The sequence below is a fragment of the Thunnus maccoyii genome, chromosome 1 (assembly GCF_910596095.1).
Source record: "Thunnus maccoyii chromosome 1, fThuMac1.1, whole genome shotgun sequence".
NCBI classification, from domain to species: Eukaryota; Metazoa; Chordata; class Actinopteri; order Scombriformes; family Scombridae; genus Thunnus; species Thunnus maccoyii.
The window spans coordinates 8138754-8159981 of NC_056533.1; the positions used below are offsets into that span (position 1 = coordinate 8138754).

The window sequence follows — 21228 nt, forward strand, 5'->3', positions numbered from 1 at the left end:
ACACTTCAGTAAATTAGTGAAATGACTATTTTTATTACCCAGTTTGCAGATCTGTTTTACTCATTTAAGACATTTGAAACTTGTCCATACACTATAATTCCGCACCCTCTGGCTATACAGAAGAAGTACTGTTGCTTAATCAAGTCAAGTCATGTCCTAGGACATGTCCAAGTACTCCAAGTTTGTTAGCTGAAAAATGTTGACATCAGCAGTGAAGGATGTCCAGTGTACAGAGGCTGGGAGAGAGCCTGGCATCCATGCTCAACAGGGTTTGGCTGAATGTGCTCAGAGTAGCTGACGTCAATTTTCACATTTAATTGGTAGACTAAAAACTCTGTAGTTTCAGCTAAGTCACTTCAAACCTTAACAGTCAAAACAAGCTACAATCAACAAGGTTGTCTTATATGATGTCTTTTTCACAACTTGGAGCATCACAGACATCAGATGAATAGAAATCCTTGACTGTTTCTTACAGGTACAGCGGTAATTACCAAGCTACTATATAAAAGGGAAAGAGAGAAAAAGGTCATGGCCTTCTCCCTTTGCAATATGTGAAATGCTTTTAGAGGTGGCAGCAAGGAGAATACGGAAGCTTCAGTTTCCAGAGTATTACTGTGGGGCTTCAGTTAAGAGCTTCTTAGAGCTGTGTCACCTGCTGCCGCATTCTCCCAACTCAACACAGCTGCAATACATAGAATCAACCAAAAGGTGGTGCTCTGCTACTCCTGTGCGCCTGCTCGCTGTTTTGAAAAGCCTGAGCTGAACACAACAGGAGAACGCAAGGGTTAGAGCAATTAAAAGAAATTATACTAAAAGAAGAAAAGGTACAGTATCTATAAAAGAAGACAAATGTTAATTGAGGATTAAGTGACAGTGCAAATAAATGCCCTAAAAGACATATATAAGACCTGGGGGAGAAAAGCAGAGGGAGGTTAGAAGAACCTCTGCACCCAACACTTCCTGTGTGCAGAATACCAATGAAGAACGACAACACACAAGCAGCCTATCAAAGCATCCTTTCATTCCCTCGCATTTCCACTGACCGCAGCACAAACAGCAAGCCTGACAGGTGGGAGAGATAATACAAGCTGTATTTTTGCAGTGGCTTCAAGGTGCAAAATTGTACGACTACTTATTGGCAAACTCTGCATAACTTTTAATTCACCACTGGGACATTCCTCAGTTTCATAGGAGCTCAGAAAGGAGTAGGTTTCTGAACATTTTTATCGCTGCCAGGTTGATGCGCTGAAGAGCGTAAATGCAACTCTTGGTGTCACAAAATGTGCATAACAGATTAACTTTTACGGTAGATGCTGTTATCCAGAGGGACTTATAGTGAATGTACAGGCTGGGGTTCAGCGTCTTGCCAGACAGCTCCAAATGATACTATAAATTCCTATTGAATTTGGTTTTGGTTCTGTGACAGTTTCTCTAACCACTAGGTCGCCGCATTAAAGGTCTTTATAGGTTTGTATTTTTTCATGTTCGTCTTAAACAATACTCACATGCTCCTATTTCTGTGCAAAAATTAATTCTGAACTACAACAGAAGCTAACATTACGCTTCTTAAGTTGGAGTCAGTCAAATCAAGTGGGTGTCTTCCAAAATTACAATCTTTTTAGTACTAAATTGCCCCTCCCTCTGTTTCCCCCAACAACATTTCCTTGCTGAGCTATATATGGTAGAGGGACACTGATAAAAAAGAGGGAAATTTGTACTAGAAAGACTGTAACTTTGGAGGATACCCACTATCTGACTAACTCTGCCTGCTAAAGCCTCACAGTAGTCTCTGCTGAACCTTATAGACTGTATTTTTGTACAAAACAAGGACTGCAGATTTTAACCACCAGCTCATATAGAATAATGTAAGACGGGATCTCTTTACGGCCTGCATGGAGCGGAGGAATGATTACAGCAACCAATTACTTAATTTCAGCGTAAAGGGAAATTCTGCTATTTATCAACCTGGGTCCTCTTCTTATATTTTTGTCCATATTTGTCATGATAACACTCTACTCACCACTTCCATTGGATGGATTTGTTAAATGCATGTAATGCAACATTCATCATAGTCATCATCACACCTCTAACGAAAGTAAACACAGAAAGTAGTCTCCTGGAACTCAGTGTAGTAATTTTAGAAGACTGCATAGCATATCAAATTGACTGAGTTTACTTTTCAGTTAAAACGTGTTTAAAATGTTAAATTGAAGTTTTCTGAGAGGATGAGGGAGGCTCACGCGTTTTGTTTCAATCAACATCATTCTCGCTGGAGTCCCCATTTCCCAAATCTCTATTACTGAAGTGGTGAGTAAAATGTTGTCAAGGCTAATTGTTACAATGTACAAAAATATGAATAGACCTCGAATCTTTATTCAATGTGTCTCTTTAGCAAATTCATTAGCATCTGACATAACAGGAGAAGACGAACGAGAGACACAACAGAGAAAATGTCGGACATTTATGTTGCATATCAGCTATGAAACAGAGAGAGGAACATGTATTGCTGTTTACCTAACAGAAGGCTATTTTTGGGCAAAGCAGTGATTTGCAAGGGGATAAGCTTTAGGGTGTACGTGTGGGAATAACACATTGCAAAATGTAATTGCCACTCTCCCATTTTCAGGCAGCTGTTGTCAACACAATCAAACGGCTGCGAGGGACGAGGTGAGGTGAGCAAATGCAGCCTGCAGCACCGGAGATGGTGGTGACTCCGAGATAAACAGATTCTGTCGAGGAAGGAACGTCTGTCTGGGCTTTGGATTTAATATTCAGCACAGCGCCCGCTCTGACTCACAATTGCATATCCATCTGAGAGGCTGAGCACCACGCAGCAGAAAGAGGCAGAGGGGAAAGAAGGAAAAAGTAACAGGTATGACAGTTCAAAGGCAGATGATAGACCTGGAGGGGTGAGCTGTTTGGTGTAACGGACATAATGGGGGCGGGGCAGGATGTAGGCCTAGAGGGGAGAATAGGGTTAGAGAAACGGATGTGATGGATATAGCAAAAGAGGGACAAAAGGAAGAAAGGCCTAGAGAAAAGAACAGAGCCCAACGAGATGACATGATAGGAGAAATTGTTTGTTTACAGGAGGTGGCGGGGAAAATAGATGCCACATAACAGACATGACAGATGAGGAACAGAGGCCAGGGAGGGTTTGGGTGACGGATATGACAGAGGAGAGACAGAAGACAGGGAGATAGTAGACTTCAAACAGACATGTAGATGAGGGACAGTACTTTGAGAAGAGACCAGAGTTTGATGGTGATGATATGATGGTATTTGGTAGTACAAATGGTATAATCTGTGACAGATGAAAGAAGTAGAGTGGATGGTATGGAAATAACAGCTGATAGCTGGTTCCACTTTGGATCCTCTTCAAAGTTGGAAAAATACCAGGATTCTTTAAGTTCAGAGTCTAAAACAATTCTTTTATCTTACCTCTCCTTTTTTAGTTGCAAAGACAAATGTACAAAATTTTCAGGTAGCCATTTTGCATAATATATTGTGTCTGGACAAACCAGAATATTAGAACTGGAAAAGTAATTGTTTTATTTTAAATATACTATCACATAACACGAGTAAAAGTCATGACAGTGTAGATGTTCTAACCCCTAACCCTCACCTTAACCCTAACCCTAAAAAGCAGACCTGGAAGAGCCTAGGGATTAGTCATGGATAAGACAGCAGAGAGTTAATAAACTGTATACAGGGAGTTTTTGTTGTAACAGAATATAGGTGGGTTGGCTTGAAAAAGAGGGCAGATCAAAAGGAGAGCTGGTTAAAAACAACAGACATGAAGGTATAGATGTTGAGAGTATGTCTGAGGGGAATAGTGTAAAAAATGATTCAGTTTATGGGAGGAGAAAGCAACAGGAAAGAGACAGGAAACTAAAGCAGACAGAGTACATACTAGATAGAAGAGTGGGAGTAGTGTGATTGACATGACAAAGCATTGTTCTGCTTATCTTTCAAAGGTCGAATAAGTATTGTGATATTGATGCCTACTAAGCTCTTTCAAAAACTACATCATTTCAAAGATCTTTTAAAAAATCTGTTTTGCTGAACTTTTCAATAGTTAGTAAAGTCACTTTTTACATCCAACAGCAGGTTTTTTATGTTCTCCTCAGAAACTCCTCAATCTCTGCAAATGATCTACTTTGTATGACCTCTAAGTATTCAAATCCTAGAGTAAAACAGTTGTCAGGAAGTGATTCAAAATTACCCGCTCTGAATATCACAATTTAACATTTAGGGATATCTTCAATCTCTTAAAGAACTGTCTAAAATACCCTTCTGTGAACAAATTCGGAAGCTGCTTAGGTCCACACATCTCCAATTTGCCAAAGTGACACAGTGACAGCTCCACCATTATGCTGATCAATCAACATGAACAATCACTACTCAACTAATCAATCACTTCAACCAACCTGTATCTTGGCTGTGATTGATGGGACAATCAAGAGGAAAATCTTAAGAGCAGGAAATCTTGTACTGGCTGAGCCAAGTTCTTCTGGGATATTGATAGCTAACTGCTGAAATGTAATCTGGCTGACTGTAAGATTGATTTGTGTAGTGGCGCTGTGATGGCATCAATAGTCTATCCATAGACTGTAAAAAAAAAATATGGACGTAGTCACCGTGACGTCACCCATTGGTTTGTGGACTTCCATTTCAAAGCCTCGACTTTGGCAATTTGACTGTCGCCATATTGAATTTGACCATTGCCATCTTTGATTTTTGGAGCCAGAAGTGACCATATTTGGCCAAAAAGGTGAAGCTGACCCTAGCGCTAGCTGCTAGCTTGGTTAGCATGGTGCATTTACAGTCTATGGTTAACTTTGATAATGCTTCTATTTTTCTAGACTTTTTTAGGCGACCAAAATGTTACAGTAAACTTTGATGAGCTGAAAAAACACTGTGAACAACCTGGTATCATGCCAAAGTATGTAATACACCTGCTGGTCCACTGGGCCAGTGTCACATTTTGCCTCACTTAGGCATGAAAAATACATGCATATACGTTAGGAGCATTTTCTAATATGGCACCTCTATCAGCAGTAATCAGCAGGACAACATAATTTGTCTGTGCTTAATAAAATAAAATAATCATGTTTTATGGTGTGACAACGCTGTGGTTCAGGTCTGGTTGGCTTGGTTAGGGTTAGGGAAAGATCATGGTTTGGGTTAAAATGATCACTTAAATGTGGTGTGGGTTAAAGTTACTGTATCCTTAAAGTTAGGCGACCTTTGTTGTCATGGCAACAGTAAACTCCACGACAACTGTAGTTACTCGTTAAAAAAAACGTAACACTCGCAGTTGGAAGTGGGAAGCAAACAGTGATCTCCTGCAGCTAAGACCACTTTTTGCCATCTAACTATCTACCTATCCACCCAACCAGCCAGTGTATTACACGTTTGGTGTGATACTGGGCTGCTGTGAAAGCAACAGCTACGCCTATACTCTGTGAATCTGGGGATACGCCATGGTTAAGTTACATAATCCACATCATCGCAGTGGTAGTCATTGGTCAATCACAAGGTATCCATGCCCTAAAGCATACCCTACTTTATTGTCTACTTAACTCTAAATGGGACCATAAGTTCAGGACATCATGCTGTATTGAAGACTTGAAACTATTGATTGAGACCATAAACTCATTAGGTCTCAATCATAAGTTAATAAATCAAGTGAGAAGTAGGGTCATTTTCTCATAAACTTCCGTACAATTGGACTTCTTTTGGGGGCCAGTGGAGTCACCCCCTGCCCCCTGTTCTTAGAGAGAATGCAGGTTTAAGGCACTTCCACATTGGCTTCCCTTTTCAGATGAGAGCTATCCGTTTGAGTCTATCACAGTTTTCTCCTGTTATATATCCTCAGAACTATTCATAGCAGAGGACAATGAATGTGAATCTCCTTTTCTACAGTTAGGGAAAAGACATCAAACCAAGCAACAAAGCACTGCAGCTAATCATGCACTGCAAAATGTCTGCAATCAGCAAGGTTTCAATTGACCATTCCCTGCACAATCATAGCTTAGCAACCATAACTAGGCACAGCAGGCCTGTCAAGCCTTGCATTTCTCGTCAAGTTGAGTTGTGTGTGTAGTAAGAGATACTCTGAGCATAAAGAGTTTGGGAGATGGTGTATTTCACTTTTAGCATTTATGTAAGGAATGGATTAAACACTGTGTTTATTTGCCCTATCCAGACTAGTATTACATTTTAACTACACTGAAAATAATTTAGTTAGTAAACATTATTTTACAGGTAACATTAGAAAATTCCCCTTTCATAACTTGAAGATGGGAGCTGGTGGTCCTGAATGCTAGTATATACTAGTTTGTCCTTCTTTTTATTTGGCTTGGGGAAGCCAAATAAAAACCTCCAGCTAAACTCATTACTCCTCAAAGCCTTTTTTCTTTTCTGTTTTTTTTTTATAACCTATTATTTGAAAATATGAACAACACAGCATAAATCTAACCTCTGTGTTGCTCATCCAAGAATGTTATACTGTATTCTGTTAAAAAGAATACCATTTTAATCATATTTTTATTTATAATACTGTACCATAATACTAGAGGTAACTAGCTCTACTCTGCAAAACAAGAACAATTCTACGGCTGGGTCAGACATCACTCCCTATTTACTAAAATGCCAGTTTTTGTCCAACTCCGTCTGAAATCAAGGCCCCTTTGTTTAAAAAATTACTATGAATTTTGCCACCGTTATCATTGTAAAGTGCATATGTGCTATGTAAGAATGGAAAGCTGGACATAGCATAGCATTAGCACTGCAACAGTAACTAATGCTTGATTGTAAACTCGGGAACTGATCAATGTGTGTTTGTGTTACCTTGACCAGTTCCTTCTGAGGCCAGATCTGGATGGGCTCCACCTGTTGGGGCGTCTGGGTCTGAATGCCGTAGGTGTTCAGAAACACCTGGAGTCTACACACACACACACACACAAAATTACAATCTTACAAACTATAATTTTAGGCATTTTACATAGCTATTAGTGTATTTTTTAGCACAGGTACCCTTTTCAAAAAAAAATTTTTTTAAAAAAACAACCCATTTACCAGTCCTAAATCAGACACAAAATATATTTATTCAATTCTTTGTTATTTCATATTCCTTGGGGGAAAACGTGTGAATTATATCTAATAATTATCTCCTAATAAATATGCTATTCTGTAACAACAGCTGCTGACCTTTAAGAAATCTGTAACTCATGAAAATCTGCAGCTACTACAAGTCTATAGTCCTTGTGAAGCTGCAGCTGTGTCAGTAGAATGTTAATAAATCTATCGGGCTTGTGTCTTTGAAAATATAAAACTAATGTTAATCATTTTCATTGTAAAACCTTTATCTATTATAAAGCTGTAGCTGTTATTGAACTGCAGTATATATTAGCGAGCATAAGAGGACTGCGGTGAGAAAGACAAGTCCTGATGGGGACTTGCCAGCCAGAGTAATTGAAGCTACAGGTTAACAAGCTTCACAGAGTCATTTGACCCTGTTTGACACACACACACACCCACACTCTTACACATGTATCACAGTGTACGAACACACGCACACATACTCAAACGAACCCACGCACACGATGAGAAGAGTGACTGATGATGGCAGAGGTCAGGCCGAGCTTGAGCTTTATGAGCTCAGCACAATTACAGCGCTGAGCGAGCCGAACAGGAGAGAAAATAACCTCGCTTTATGGCCTGCAGCACATTAAGAGACACACACACACACACATATATATATATATATATACATAGACACACACACACACACCCACACACACATTACCTCTGGCTCTCAGCTATCAGGGACACGTGAACCACAACATCATTCTCTATGGGGCCCTGTGAGAGAGACAGAGAACAGAGAGATTAACATGTGAACCACATCTCTACTACATGTTGCATATGTTACATCAGTAGTTATATAACATTGTATTGTGTGGTTATTTTTGTGAAAACATTCCTCATTTGGCAACACTGTGAATTTCATATAAACCTGTTGAATCGTTATGGATGGATTACAAATGTTTAGGTCCAAGTGTTCTGTTATTTCTCAGATTGACAATAATATTGTTTTTATATGTTCACAATTATGTAGTAGCTATTCTTTTTACATTCTCACTTCTTTTATTGCTTAATTTCTTTGCTTTAGTTATACTATTAATCTAACATCCATACCAATAAAGCACACTGGCAAAGAACTAATCTGACTTCAATAAAATTGATCATTTGTGTGTGTGTGTGTATGTGTGTGTGTGTGTCAGAGAGAGAAGAGCAGACAGTGGTTGAAATCAGAATTCAGCTCACTCTTTCATTAAGTGACAGCAGCCTGTGTTATTGTTTTCTCCACTCTCACATAATTTAAAGCTCCGAATAAGCAACAAAGGTTGATGAGAGATGCGGGAGCAGTGGGCTGGGAGGGAAGGAGCTAGGAATTAGAAGGATGAGGGAGATGTGCCAAGGAAGGAAAAACAGAGATCAGAGAAACATCAGGCTGGTAACATTGACATTTTTTTCCACTTTGGTGCCCAAAAAGTGAGATTTGTTGAAAACTGAAATTACATTTGAATGGAGAAGTACGACAAAGAGAGGGGAGATAGGGAGGCATGACATTTCAATTGATTTTCTTTCCAAGATAAGAGATATAATAAACAAATTAACTTATGGATATTTTGGTTATCATGTTATGCCATTTATAAAGTAGAAATCTTAAGCATTTTCTGGTTCCAGCTTCTCCAATGTGAGGATTTGCTGCTTTTCATGTCATTCTATCATTTAACATCTTTATATGAAGTGACTAGTAACTGAGTACAATTACTCAAGTACGGCATTTGAGTGCAATTTTGAGATACTTGTACTATTACCATTTTAAACTTCTTTATACTCTACTACATTTCAGAGGGAAATATTTTGCTTTTTTACTCCACTACTTTTATTTGATAGGTATAGTAAAAAAAAACTAAAAAAAAACATATAATAAGCTTGTAAAATACAGTGCTTATAAAAGCAGTGTCTAGTTTGAACCCCAAACAGGTGAACTCAGTTGTTCAGCTTAACAGTTTAAAGGATAACTCTGGTGATATTTATTTTCTTATAGCCAGAAAATCCCATGAAAAACTCAAATCAGCAATGAACTAATCCACCTACTAAATCTTGCCTGTGTATCAAAAGCGTGATTTATCTTATTACTCTGTGCCATAGAGCCTCGTCTGTCCAAAAACTATTAAAAACACATTAGTGAGCCAGATCATAGCACTGGGTGAACATGTTCCCTCATTACCGAGAACATGGACACTGTAGTTTATTTTTTCAATCCCACAAACACCATCCTGCTGCTGTAAGTACTCACAAGACCGCCAAATGTGTATTAAAACACCACTAAAATAGTCCAAATGTACTAATGCTTCTGTTTGAGTTAGGTCTGCTGAAAAAAATAGTACCCAGCTGTTTCATAAAATTACTTGGCTTTCTTTTTAAAATGAAACTAGATAATTGTAAGAAGTATGAGTTATCAAATGAGCTTATGATTGAGTCCCACAGACAGGGTAGAGAGGTTGGACAGACTGACAAATTGTTGGATAATAAAAATGTTGAATAAGTCTAGCCTTCTCTTCTTTAAACACTTTTCTAAATCAATGTGCAGGCTTCTCTAAAGGACAGCTCTTCAGTTATTATTGCTTTCTTAATATTGTAACAATGTGGTTGGACAATAACCCCAAGATATGTAGCAATGAAACTGTATAAATGCTATCATAAAAGGACAAAGTAAAGATAAAAACTGAAAAAAACCCAAGTATACAAAAAAAACAATGCTTTCTGGACTAAAGCTGTACAAACAAAAGGCTTTTCATGGCTTTCACAGCTGAGGCCTCAGAAGTAGGCAGTCAAGGTAACGCTTTACAGCAGTACATGCAGCGATATGGAGACAGTCACAATTGGCCAAAAGAGCAACACAAATTTCATGTTGGTGAGAGACGGAGATAGAATAGAGAGAAGAGGGGAAAAGAAGGAACAAACAGTCCTTTCTCTGCAGTAATCTCAGACCCTTTAGGCTATGGACAATCAGTGAAAAGACAGAAAAGAGACGTCACAGTTGTTTGTCTTGTAGTGGAGGACCTGCACACTGAATAAATCACATGCAAATGAAGCAAGAATGTTCTGAAGAGACATCTGTGAATGTTTTTCACTTACAAAGGCTGGAACTACACATGTAATCTATCAATGTGTTTTTGGAAACTGAAACATGCAGAATATCTGCAGCCGTCAATATCATCTTCTGCTAAGAAAGACACTTTTATTTGTGTATGTTTATAACAATAATAATAATAATGATGATAATGATAACAATAATAATAATAAGAAGAAGAAGAAGAATGATAATAAGAATAATAAGAATAATAAGAATTTATTTGTATAGCACTTTTCACAACACAATTACAAAGTGCTTTATAGATAAAATAGTACACACAGTCAGGATAAAAACAACAAAAACATAAAATGTATAATAAAAACAATTGAAATAAAGCGATAAGAGGGATAGAAACTAGGCAAACAGATTTACTATAAAAAAGCCTTCCTGTAAAAGCAAGTAATGAGACGTGATTTAAAAGAAAGCACTGAGTTTGCTCCTCAGACAGGGAGTTCCACTCTAACGGAAAACTCCCAGTTTTCTTTTGTAACGAGGTGAGCTGTGGGAACAGTTGGGAGGGTCCTACCGGAGAAGGCTCATACAGCGTGAGTAAATCTATGACATAGGTAGGAGTAAAACCATGTTCATTCCTTTCATTCTCTCTTGCTTTCCTAATCAAGATTCATGTATACTGTTACATTTATGTACATGTAAATATGTACATACATACAACAGTAAATATCTGTATGTATCCTTCGGTGCCTTTCATCTTCTTGCTCTTTATTTGTAGAAATCCCATTTGTACATGTATTTCATATATGTGTGTTAAGCTGACGCACTAGATGATTTGTTACACAGAACCATCTGAGAAGTCGTCCTTGGAAACTGTTTGGAAAAGGGCAGGCGCTTTCAAAAAATACTTGGCAGGTGATTGGATGAACCATCTGTCTGTCACCGTCTAACCTTGTGAGGCAGCTGGATTCACAAGAATCCTCATGGGACACTGATTGGTCAGAACCGCCGGTGGTATGGACACAAGTGCATAACTTGAAACTGACAAGATGGATTCTCGCATGATCTCATGAATCCAGCTGCCTCGCAAGGTAATGTGTGTGTGTGTGTAAGTGAACCGCAAGCAGAGACAATCCTCTTCATTGCACTGAGTGAGGGTCTATTCGGGGGCCATTCAGGAAGCAGGCAGCAGCTTGTGACTCACAGGAGCGGTGGCCTTTCATCTTGTTCTCATTGTGGGGATGCGCACACACATACTGATACACACATGCATACACATTGAACATGGAAACACTCTTACATGAAGGCACACAGGCACCGATACAGGCATGCATAAATAGTCAGATTCTCACTCGGTGACAGAACACACACAAATAAGCATGCTTGTGGATTCTCATACACACACACACACAAATACACACAAATACAGAAAGCTGGCAGCCATTTTGTTTGGTCGATAAGAGCTGGTTTTAGCCAACAACCTAGTTATCATCAATCAGAGAGTAGAGAGAGAACAGAGAGAAGGGGGAGGCTGAGTAGAAAAAAGAGACGGCGGAACACAAATCTCTCTTGATGAATGGGGGGGCAATGGCTTCCAAAATACTGCAATGCAACTCTCTCATTAGCGCTGGTCTCTGAGCAGACAAAGGAGTCATTTGGGGAAGGAGGAGAAAATGGAAATGCATTATGGAAACACGGGAAAAATGTACTCCCTCTCACTCTCTCCTCCGCGCACTGCAGTCGAACCTCGGCGACACACGACTGCGAGAGAGGAAGATGAGATGAGTCTTCAAATGTTTCTTTAAACAACCTTTTCAGAGGCACCCTTAAACCAGTGTAGCGTGACAGAAATGGTGTTGAGTCTGAGAGGGAAGCGGAAAAGAAAAGATGTGTCGTTTCTCGGCGGGGGCTTTGCTGCAGACTGCTTAAAGGTGGTTAACAAATCATATTGGACCCTAGATGTAGCTGATGGTGCAGCCAGGGATCTTAACTCAGCACAGTTCAGGCCAGATGTAACGGTTTAAAGACCTTTGTACCACTCCCTGGAATTGGATTTCAGGCTAATTAATGAAAAGAAAAAAAAAGCTGGTAGAACAAATTAGTTGCAATTGAACACAGGTGATTCAAATTATGAAACTTTAACAGCAATAGAATAAATAATACAACAGGAAATGTGACGTTTAGAGCAATGAAGTCCAAATGTGTTCAGTGAGGCAGAGTAGATGAAAACAGACAAGTTCGGCCTGTTGTTTTAACCCTGTCTTGCACTACCTCTTAGAGCAGACATGCATGTGAATTAAATGCTTCTTGAGTGTAAAAATGTGCTCTCTCCATCTCACTACACCGTCTCCACCTACACATTAAACCTACAGATGAATGCTACAAGTTCAATCAGCTTCTCTTGGGAAATTCTACTGGAAATCGCTGACTGCAGTAGAGGAAGACAAGGCATGCTTAGGGAGGTTGAGTAAGTCACAAAAAATGAATTGCATCACTTTGTCATGAAATAACCTAGAATGCAACATCACAGATTAATGATATCTAACAGTGTATGTATCTAAGAGGGAGGTTTGCTGGTGGACAAACAGTGGGGATTCAGCTGCTGACTGCTAAAGGGCAGCTGAATATCACAGATTACTGAGATCTAACTGATGAGGTGCATTTCCTCTGAGATGTATTTATATTTTCTGGTTGTCCTGTTCATAGGACCATAAAGCCAACATAATTGCTGGTGCCTTTTACATACAAACATAAAAAACATATTACAAGGTGGAGGGTTTTTTTATTTTTGAATTTTTGCCCATAAAGATTCAAAGAGTAAGAATGTGTTGATAACTCAATACAACCTTATAATGTAACTTGTTTTAACTTCTAATTCTTTAGCTGTGTTCAATGTAGGCTACAGTGCATCACAAAAAAACCTAAAGATGCTATAATTCATATTTTTATATTGCAATGGATCAAATTGACTGTATGCAACATGGAAGGGGTTACTCCCAGTGACAAAACCACTGTTCCCCTCAGCTCTATGGAGCATTTAAGTGTCTTTCAGCTCATTAGTTTGGTTTTCCAGCCCACAACTTTTGATTCACTCTCACCACTTTAATCAGTCATATTTCCAGCCACACAAGGCAGCTGTTTTCAATGACAAACCCTGATAAACCCACTGTACGCTACCTGCCCAGCACCAAACAGCAGGAAAGTTAGCGACTAGCTAGTGAACATAGTGGAGCCCCAGGAGATGCTGGAGGAAAAAAAAAACAAAGCTAAAAGTAGAGAGAATATTGGACTCAAAATCAACTCAAAATCAGTGCTAAGTTTACCTTGTATGTGCTGGATTGGTAAATAAGTGTTGGGGGATCAGACTACACAAATTCAGCCTGATTTTGACACGATCTTGTCATCGCTGACAAATTTCCAGTGTCAGGCCCGATTATGAACGTCAGGAACGTTGAATGGGCCTTGTAGTGTGATATAATCGAAGAACAGTTGTGTGGTGTCTGGGACGCCCCACGACACCCTGACAAAAAGTCTAGCATGTCAGAATTTGTTGTATTATGAGTGCTCTCTGGCACACATATGTAAACACCAACACAGAGAGTCAAAGTTGTCCAGCAGCTGTCCGCTGAGCTGAGCCACACTTAGTGTCTGAGACAGCTGGAAGAACAGCAGCTCATCTCCTTCATTCATTCATTTTTTCTTTCACCAGACCTTATGTTCACATACAGTACACTCAGGAACGGGTCTACAATCGTTTTTTCTTTCTTTTCTTTTTCTTTGCAGAATACAAGACCGCCAGCATCACACATAGCGCTTCTGTAGCCATGATTGACAATATCTTGACCCTCCTCACCAACGACATATGAACTTGTGCAAGGTCGAGAACGATGATTGGTCAGGGTCATATTTGTAGTGCTGCAAGTCTACCAACCAAGACATGACAAGAATTTATGGCACTATGATTGCCTGATCTGACATGGTGACCATTGTGAAAGACAAAAATATTGTGTAGTCTGATCCAGTCATTAAAAAAAGTGTGGTGTTTACAGATTGTTTCTGCTGCCTCCATGTGGCCAAAACATCAGTTAATGCAGGTTTAAGCATATAAATTACTGCATTTAAAGATTTTTGAGACTTTAAATTTCCATCACTTTGTAAATCCATTTTATGGATCCGTAGGACCTGTAAATACTCTCTGGGTCACAGTACCTTGTTTCATTTACCAATTTCGCTGGTGTTATAATATTGAACTACTCTCACAAACATGCGATACAGAATATCAGAGTTGCGAGTGCCTGAGGGAAATCCAGCCCACCAGACCAGAACACTGAATACATAAACACTGTACACAAGAGGGCATGAACAACAGCAGAGACCTCAGAGTTGCCACCATGCAGAACTTGTGCTCTGTTAGGTTGATCACATCAACAGCGCAGGCATCCTGCTACCAACCCATACCGCTGCACCAATCATTAATTAAATCACTGAATACCACTGAGTTTTGCCTCCAACTTGCTCGACTGAATTGATATGGAAATGAGATTCATTTATTCATGAATTAAGAAGAACAAAGCGAAAACAATGCGAGGGAAGTATTTAATATTAACTTGAGACCCCTTGTAGGAGGACTGTTTGAAAAAACAGATGCGGTTTAGGCCATCTGTGAAGTATATGGTTATACAGTAGCAGGAATTGGCAGATGGTGTGATCAGCATAAATAATTACGCACACCAAAGTCTGGCCAAAGGTTTTAAATACAGAAAGGAAAACAAAAGAAACTCTGCAAGGAAGTATTAAACAAGGTTCACTGATTCTCTCTTGTCTCATATGGAGCATCCTGCAGAGCACCTGTTTGGTTTGGTCAAGTCGAGTTTATAATGTTTCACCAAAAGCATACGTCAAAGGGTTTTACAAATAAAGGGCCTTAATCAACAGTCAATCATCAAACAAAGTGATTCACTATGGTACTTACTGTACAGTAACTCACTTATAGGAATTGGAGAAGTCTGGTCCAAAAGCATTAAATGGAATCTCTCTGCAGCCAACACAGAGGGCTGAAGCTGCAAAAGGACATTTGTCTACACCTGGAAAACAACAACTCAGCACTACCGCAGTCACTGCCCTGTGCTGAGCAAGACTGTTCTAGACCAGTTTGAAAAATGTCTATTCATTGAAGATAAAGCTGCTGTTATTTTACCTTTTCATGATTATATAAAAAAAATCTAATGAAAAAACAAAGTAAATGATGAATGTAACATACAATACTGTCAATCAGGGAGTTGAGAGTTCTGACAACTCCAGTTTCAATGAAAAGGATAAGGTCCCTGATTTTCTGCCTTGCTAATATAGCAAGGGTTAGACTGAAAGCAGGGGTATGCTATAAACAGACCATTTGGTACAACATGTTGGGGGACCATGTATGAGCACAAACTTGTTAATAGCTGTTCTGAACTGCTAAATTCAGCCTTCCATCTTAGAGAGTGGCGAGATAATGGTTCAAATGGGGATTAAGACGCATCCTTTTGAACAGTCTCTTCCCAGAGAAATTCACAGTGCTGGGCTCATTTGTAAATATGTAAAATTATGGTAATAATAATAATAACTTTATTTATATAGCACCTTTAAAAACAGAGTTTACAAAGTGCTTTGTCAGACAGAAGGCAACATAACGACAGAAAGCCAGTCAAGCCAAATAAAAGCAAGACAAAATTAAGGTAAAGTTAAGATAAAGTTAAAACAAGAAGACAAAAGATGCAGAAACACAGCAGAGAGAAGACAGAAGGATGATAAAAGATAAAGACTGTAAGAGATTAAAGACAATAAAAAAACATTAGAAACTGTAAATATAAATTAATAAAAATAAAAACAATAAAAACAATAAAAAGAGGACATCACATAAAAGCAAGTCTATAAAAATGGGTTTTAAAAAGTGATTTAAAAGAAGTCGCTGATTCTGTGAGCCTCATCTCCTCTGGCAGGTCATTCTAAAGCTGAGGAGTCCTGATGGCAAAAGCACGGTCACCTTTAGATTTAAGCCTCAACTTTGGAACAGCCTGAAGGGCCCCACCAGAGGATCTAAAGCTGCAAACTGGCTCATATGGGGGTCAACATTTCTGTTATGTAGCTATGGGCCAGACCCAGATGTCCTTTAAAAGCGATCAGTAAAGTCTTAAAATCAATTCTAAATCAAACAGGGAGCCAATGGAGACAAGCTAGGATTGGGGTGATGTGATGTCATCTGTGCTTGAGAGAGAATTTCCAACACCTAGCTGCATGAAGTGAACGTTTTGTCAAATTGTTAGATTCAGAAAGCTGCAAAAATTGACATCGGTATTCCAGGTGTGTGTATGTGTGTGTATGTGTGTGTGTGTTTGGGTGTCCCAACAGGTTTGATGGGGCTCAGAGCTCATCCTGAGCATGGCTGCTTTTTTCCATTTGACTTGATAAAGTTCTCTGTGTTACAGCTTATCTGTCTAATATGTAGAAAAGTACCAAATGTTAATTAGCATCATGTCTTAATTGATCCTGTTGCTGTGACAGGATTATTAATAATTATAAATAATGAATGAAATAAGCACCACTGCTTTGATTTGTGTGTACAAAGGTGCGCAGCCTCATTCTTAATTTGGAGACATTTGTATCATTCATGATGCTGTATTTAATAAACTCAATGGACATAATCCTATAGTTGTTTTATGATTTTGAAGAGGTCTGTATGTGCGCCCCCGACAACTAAAGTCACACAAAGTGTGGCTTTTACCCTCTCTGTAAGACTTATGGACCAATCTGAGAGGTGGAATGTGAAGAAGCCAACATTCAGGCATTGTCCTGTATGCAGAGGAAGTCTAGTTAACCTGTACTGTACAGCTCCAGTATTGTGGTTTTGTGGCTTTTTCTTCTTTGGTGTGATATTTATTTGGGACAGAGCTTGAAAGAGTATGTCTCACACCAAAAATCAATATCAATTCGAGAACACGAATTATTAAATTCTGTGCACACATTTTTTTTTTTTCTCCCTCGCAGGCAAAGGATGGAGTCAGAGAGCTGTGTTCTTATTTGTTTTGTCCCAGCCTAATAACACTGTCTGTTTCCTCTGCGCGTGTATGTGTATGTGTGGACAAACCTCACGCACCTCTCTGCGACAGGAAGAACAAACACTGTTTCCCTACGCATGCACGAGCAAACACACAGAATGACTAATGAAAGAGGCACATTAATGAATAGAGATTACACACATCTGTCACGAAAACCAAACAAATTAGAATCAATAGCTCCTCGACTCTTCATCTCTGCACAGTGATGGAGAGAAGAGACACACACTCAGGGAAAGAAGAGACCAACAGAAGAAAACACCTGTAATTTAACCTAAATCAATTTTATGATAGCTGTGCTGTTTCAGTAAAACTCCCCAGGAAGGAAAACATTCACCTTGTTAAGGACAAATACAATACACTTCCCTGAACTGGCTACAGCAATTGAAAAAGAAACATTTATCATTTTAAAAAAAAACTGCATTCATAAATGAATGACACAGAAATTAACTTTAGAAAAATGCATGTCTCTGCCTTAGAAGAAAAAAAGCAAGACATCAGCCGCACAGACAAGAAAGTGGAAAAAGGAAATAAAAGAGTTCAGAGATGGGACAATTGAGACACGCTGTTAACAAGTGCGACCGTATATTTCCTGCTGCGTCCTGCCCCTCAGAGATACAGCCCCGCTAAATTTGACAAAGTGAAAAGCCATTTGCCAGAGAAGGCTGCAGAGAGTCTCCGCAGAACAGAAATGAATTTCAGCTCCGCTTCATTTGAATTTTTTTCCCCCAAAATTAAAAGCACTGAATTGTGACACAAGATGAGAAGCGTGTCTGAGATCTTTCTCTTTTTCGTTCTCCTTTTCTTTCCGTCTTTTATCTCGTCTTCCTCTCCTCCGTGTTTCTGTCAGTCTGTTCTACCTTCTTTTTCTTCTTTCTTTCATCTTTTCTTCTGTCCTTTTTTCTTCCTTTCATCTTTCTGTCCTTCTATCCGACTTTTTTTTCTTCTCTTCTTCCTTCCATCCTACCTTCTTTCCTTCCTCCTTCCTTTCCATCTGTCTGTCTTTATCTCTTTTTCTTTACTTTCCTTCCTTTTTTCTATCCTTCCATACTAGTTTCTTTGACCTCTTTCCTTTTTTCTATCCTTATTTCATATTCTTATATCCTTCCTCCCTTTTGTCTTTCTGTCCTCTCATTCTACCTTCTTTTTCTTTTTTCTTCCTTCCCTCCTCTCATCTTTCTTTCCTCTCATCCTCCCCTCTTTTTCTTCTTTCCTTTCAACCTTCCTTCCTCCCTTGTTCCTGTGGCCCTGTCCTTCCTTCCTTTTTCCTCTTTCTTTCATTCACCCCTTTCCTTCCATACTTCTCCCTGGAATTTCCTCCCTCACTTCCTGTCTTCATTCCTGTCTCAGTCTCTCTGCCACTCAGGTGTCTCAGGGTTCAGAGGTAAATTGTCTGACCAAACAGCATTTCACAGAGTCAAATCTCAGCACCTCCGCCAGTAAACCAATCAAAAATCAAACACAGCATGCAAATGACTTGTACCAGCAGCAGATGAATGAACACAGCTGTAGGTCTGCAAATCAGGTGGCTGACAAAGCATCTCTGCATCTGATTAGCGGTGTGTACTCAGGTAGCTCAGATAGCTAAACAGGGACTTTGTGAATTCCCAGACTGTTCTGTTTTTGTTTTGTACAATTAGATTTCTGCTGTTTCTTTTCTTCCACTTTCCTTCTAGTATTTATGAAACGATATAATACAAATAGTTACTCATAATGGTTTATTAATAAAGTGCTACAATTTCATGGAAGAACAGTACTTTAATTGCCTGCTGTGTCTGTAGAATATACAATAAAAATAATTTATTTGTGAGCATGAAAAGGAATAAAAAGACAAGGAAAATGCTGAGATTTCAGGTGGGATTGTGTGTGTGCGTGTGTGTGTGTGTGTCTTGAGGGAAGAGTACAGCTTTCGCTCAGAAACTGTCTGAACTTATTAACTCATTAACTGATTGATTCATTGATGGACCGAGCCTATTTCCATGGATTCTAATTGTCCTGTTTCTCTTCCAGCTTAATATTTAATCATTTAAATGAAACTCGGAGTGAAAAAAAACTTCAGCTGAACTGAATGGGACTCTATTTCAAGGTCAGATCCCTCCCAGTGTGCCAGCTGGCAAAGCACAGCACGAGGGAGGCAGCCTCAAGCGAGCATCACATCACAAAGGAATAAAACATTCAAAGACTTTTATAAAGTTGAAAAGCGAGCGAGGGAATTTACCCCCCCCCCCCCCCCCCCCCCCCCCCCCACCAAAAAAAACTATTTGAATGAAATATAATCCCTTCTTTTCATGCTCCTGCACAGACGAATGACTCGGGGCTCTGTATCGTCCTCGGGAAGTTGGTCTCTGTGCAGCTCCGAGATTCATATTTTGATGACGGTATTTCAAAGTGTCAGGGGTTTAGCCGAAATATGTCACGACGAGGAGACACATTAAAGAAATGCTAAGTCATATTCGGTCTGGGTTGTGGGGAGAGAGGAATGTCTCTTGTGTACGTTTTAAAGTTGGATCTTTTCAAAAGGTCATTTGGTGGTAATAATGACAGGGCGGGTGATGAGGCGAGAGTTTGATTTAGGGAAATGCTTCCAGTCTGACAACAGAAGAGGAAAAAGAAACAGAGGAGACAGACGGAGGGTGAAGGAGGGCGGAATCACCTCAGCAGAGGAGAACCAAGTGTAGAATTGGATTGCATGCCACTGGCCGGTGTAATTGTAAAGGCGCCCTGACTGAGAAAGCAATACATTGTTCCCCGGACTCAGCTCTGAAATATTATCCTCTGCCGGAGAATCCTTATGAGTGAAGCAGCCGAAGAAAAAAAATCAATTGATATTAAAGGCAAGCCGCCGTGTGAGTTACAGGAGCCTCGGCTTGTCGGAGAGGCCCTTTTTGATATCATGCCTGGAGAACTGGGAAGGCTGAGGAAGATAAGTGGCCTGATTACTACCGTGTGTGTGTGTGATGTGTGTGCATAATCACCCGGGCACCGCAGAGAAAAAAAAAGATATATATATATATATATATGTATATACACATTGATGCATCCATATATGAAAATCTCATGCCTAGTGGTGACAGCATGTCTCATACTGTTGTACAGGTGATGTTTTTTTTCTTATGGAGCAGAAAACTCCTGAAATCTGAAATGGTGTGTGTGACACTGTAATTTTCCAGGCATGTGTGTGTGTGTAGTGTGAAAGAAAACTGAATAGTAGGTTATCATTTGATGTATTTCTTGAGTATATCAGTGTTATATTAGTGTTAGTCTATGTTTCACACATGTTCTAAATTCCTCTGTACTATGTCTACTCTAAACTTAGTTCTTTTCAGTTGTGTGTTTAACAGTTACGTTTATTCTGTTGTACTTTTACCTGAGCCAGTGATAAGATAAACTGTAGTTATGTAGATGTTTATGTGTAAATCTGATAAGCTTTTAGAGGATAGTGTGGTTTGTCCTTAATTTAATATAGTAGTAATGTTATTTTGTGATGCTACTTGGTGCATGCTTATGCACTGTCATATATGGTCGTGAAGAAAGACGGTTTCTAGGTTAGTTATACTTTTGACTTGTGTTTCTATCTGAGGGTTGGTTGCAGACCTGTAAGGTTAGTAAACGGATGTCTTAAATTCTGTACAAGTAGTATTTAAGGGACTGGGTAACTGCCAACTTTCCAGACAAAGAAAAGATAGCTAGGTGGTATCTTTGTCTCCAGAACTATGATGCATTATACTTCTGATTGTATTATTTGATTACATTATTTCATAACCTAACAATGCTCTCTTTGTGTGTTTATTGAGTGATCAGCAATTTCCCATTACAGTAGTATTGTGAACAACTTCTAGTGCATAAATGCTACTTAACAATGACTCTGCAACAGATATATGCCCTTACTTCCGGTGCCAAGCTACACTAACACACACTCAGATGTACACACACATAGTGAGATGCACAACACACGTACTTACAAACTTT

The 21228-nt window shown here is 39.3% G+C and overlaps 1 protein-coding gene across 3 annotated transcripts in view; it reads right to left on the reverse strand.

Annotated features, from left to right (window-relative positions):
- The window catches only part of phkb (phosphorylase kinase, beta), a 110351-nt gene that overhangs the window by 23788 nt on the left and 65335 nt on the right, over nucleotides 1-21228 (reverse strand). For all 3 annotated transcript variants that reach the window (XM_042427718.1, XM_042427791.1, XM_042427875.1), the window contains 2 exons: nucleotides 7814-7869; nucleotides 6856-6949 (listed from right to left, as the gene is read on the reverse strand). In XM_042427718.1, coding sequence (XP_042283652.1) covers nucleotides 6856-6949; nucleotides 7814-7869 — 150 coding nt within the window. The remainder of the gene's footprint in view (nucleotides 1-6855; nucleotides 6950-7813; nucleotides 7870-21228) is intronic.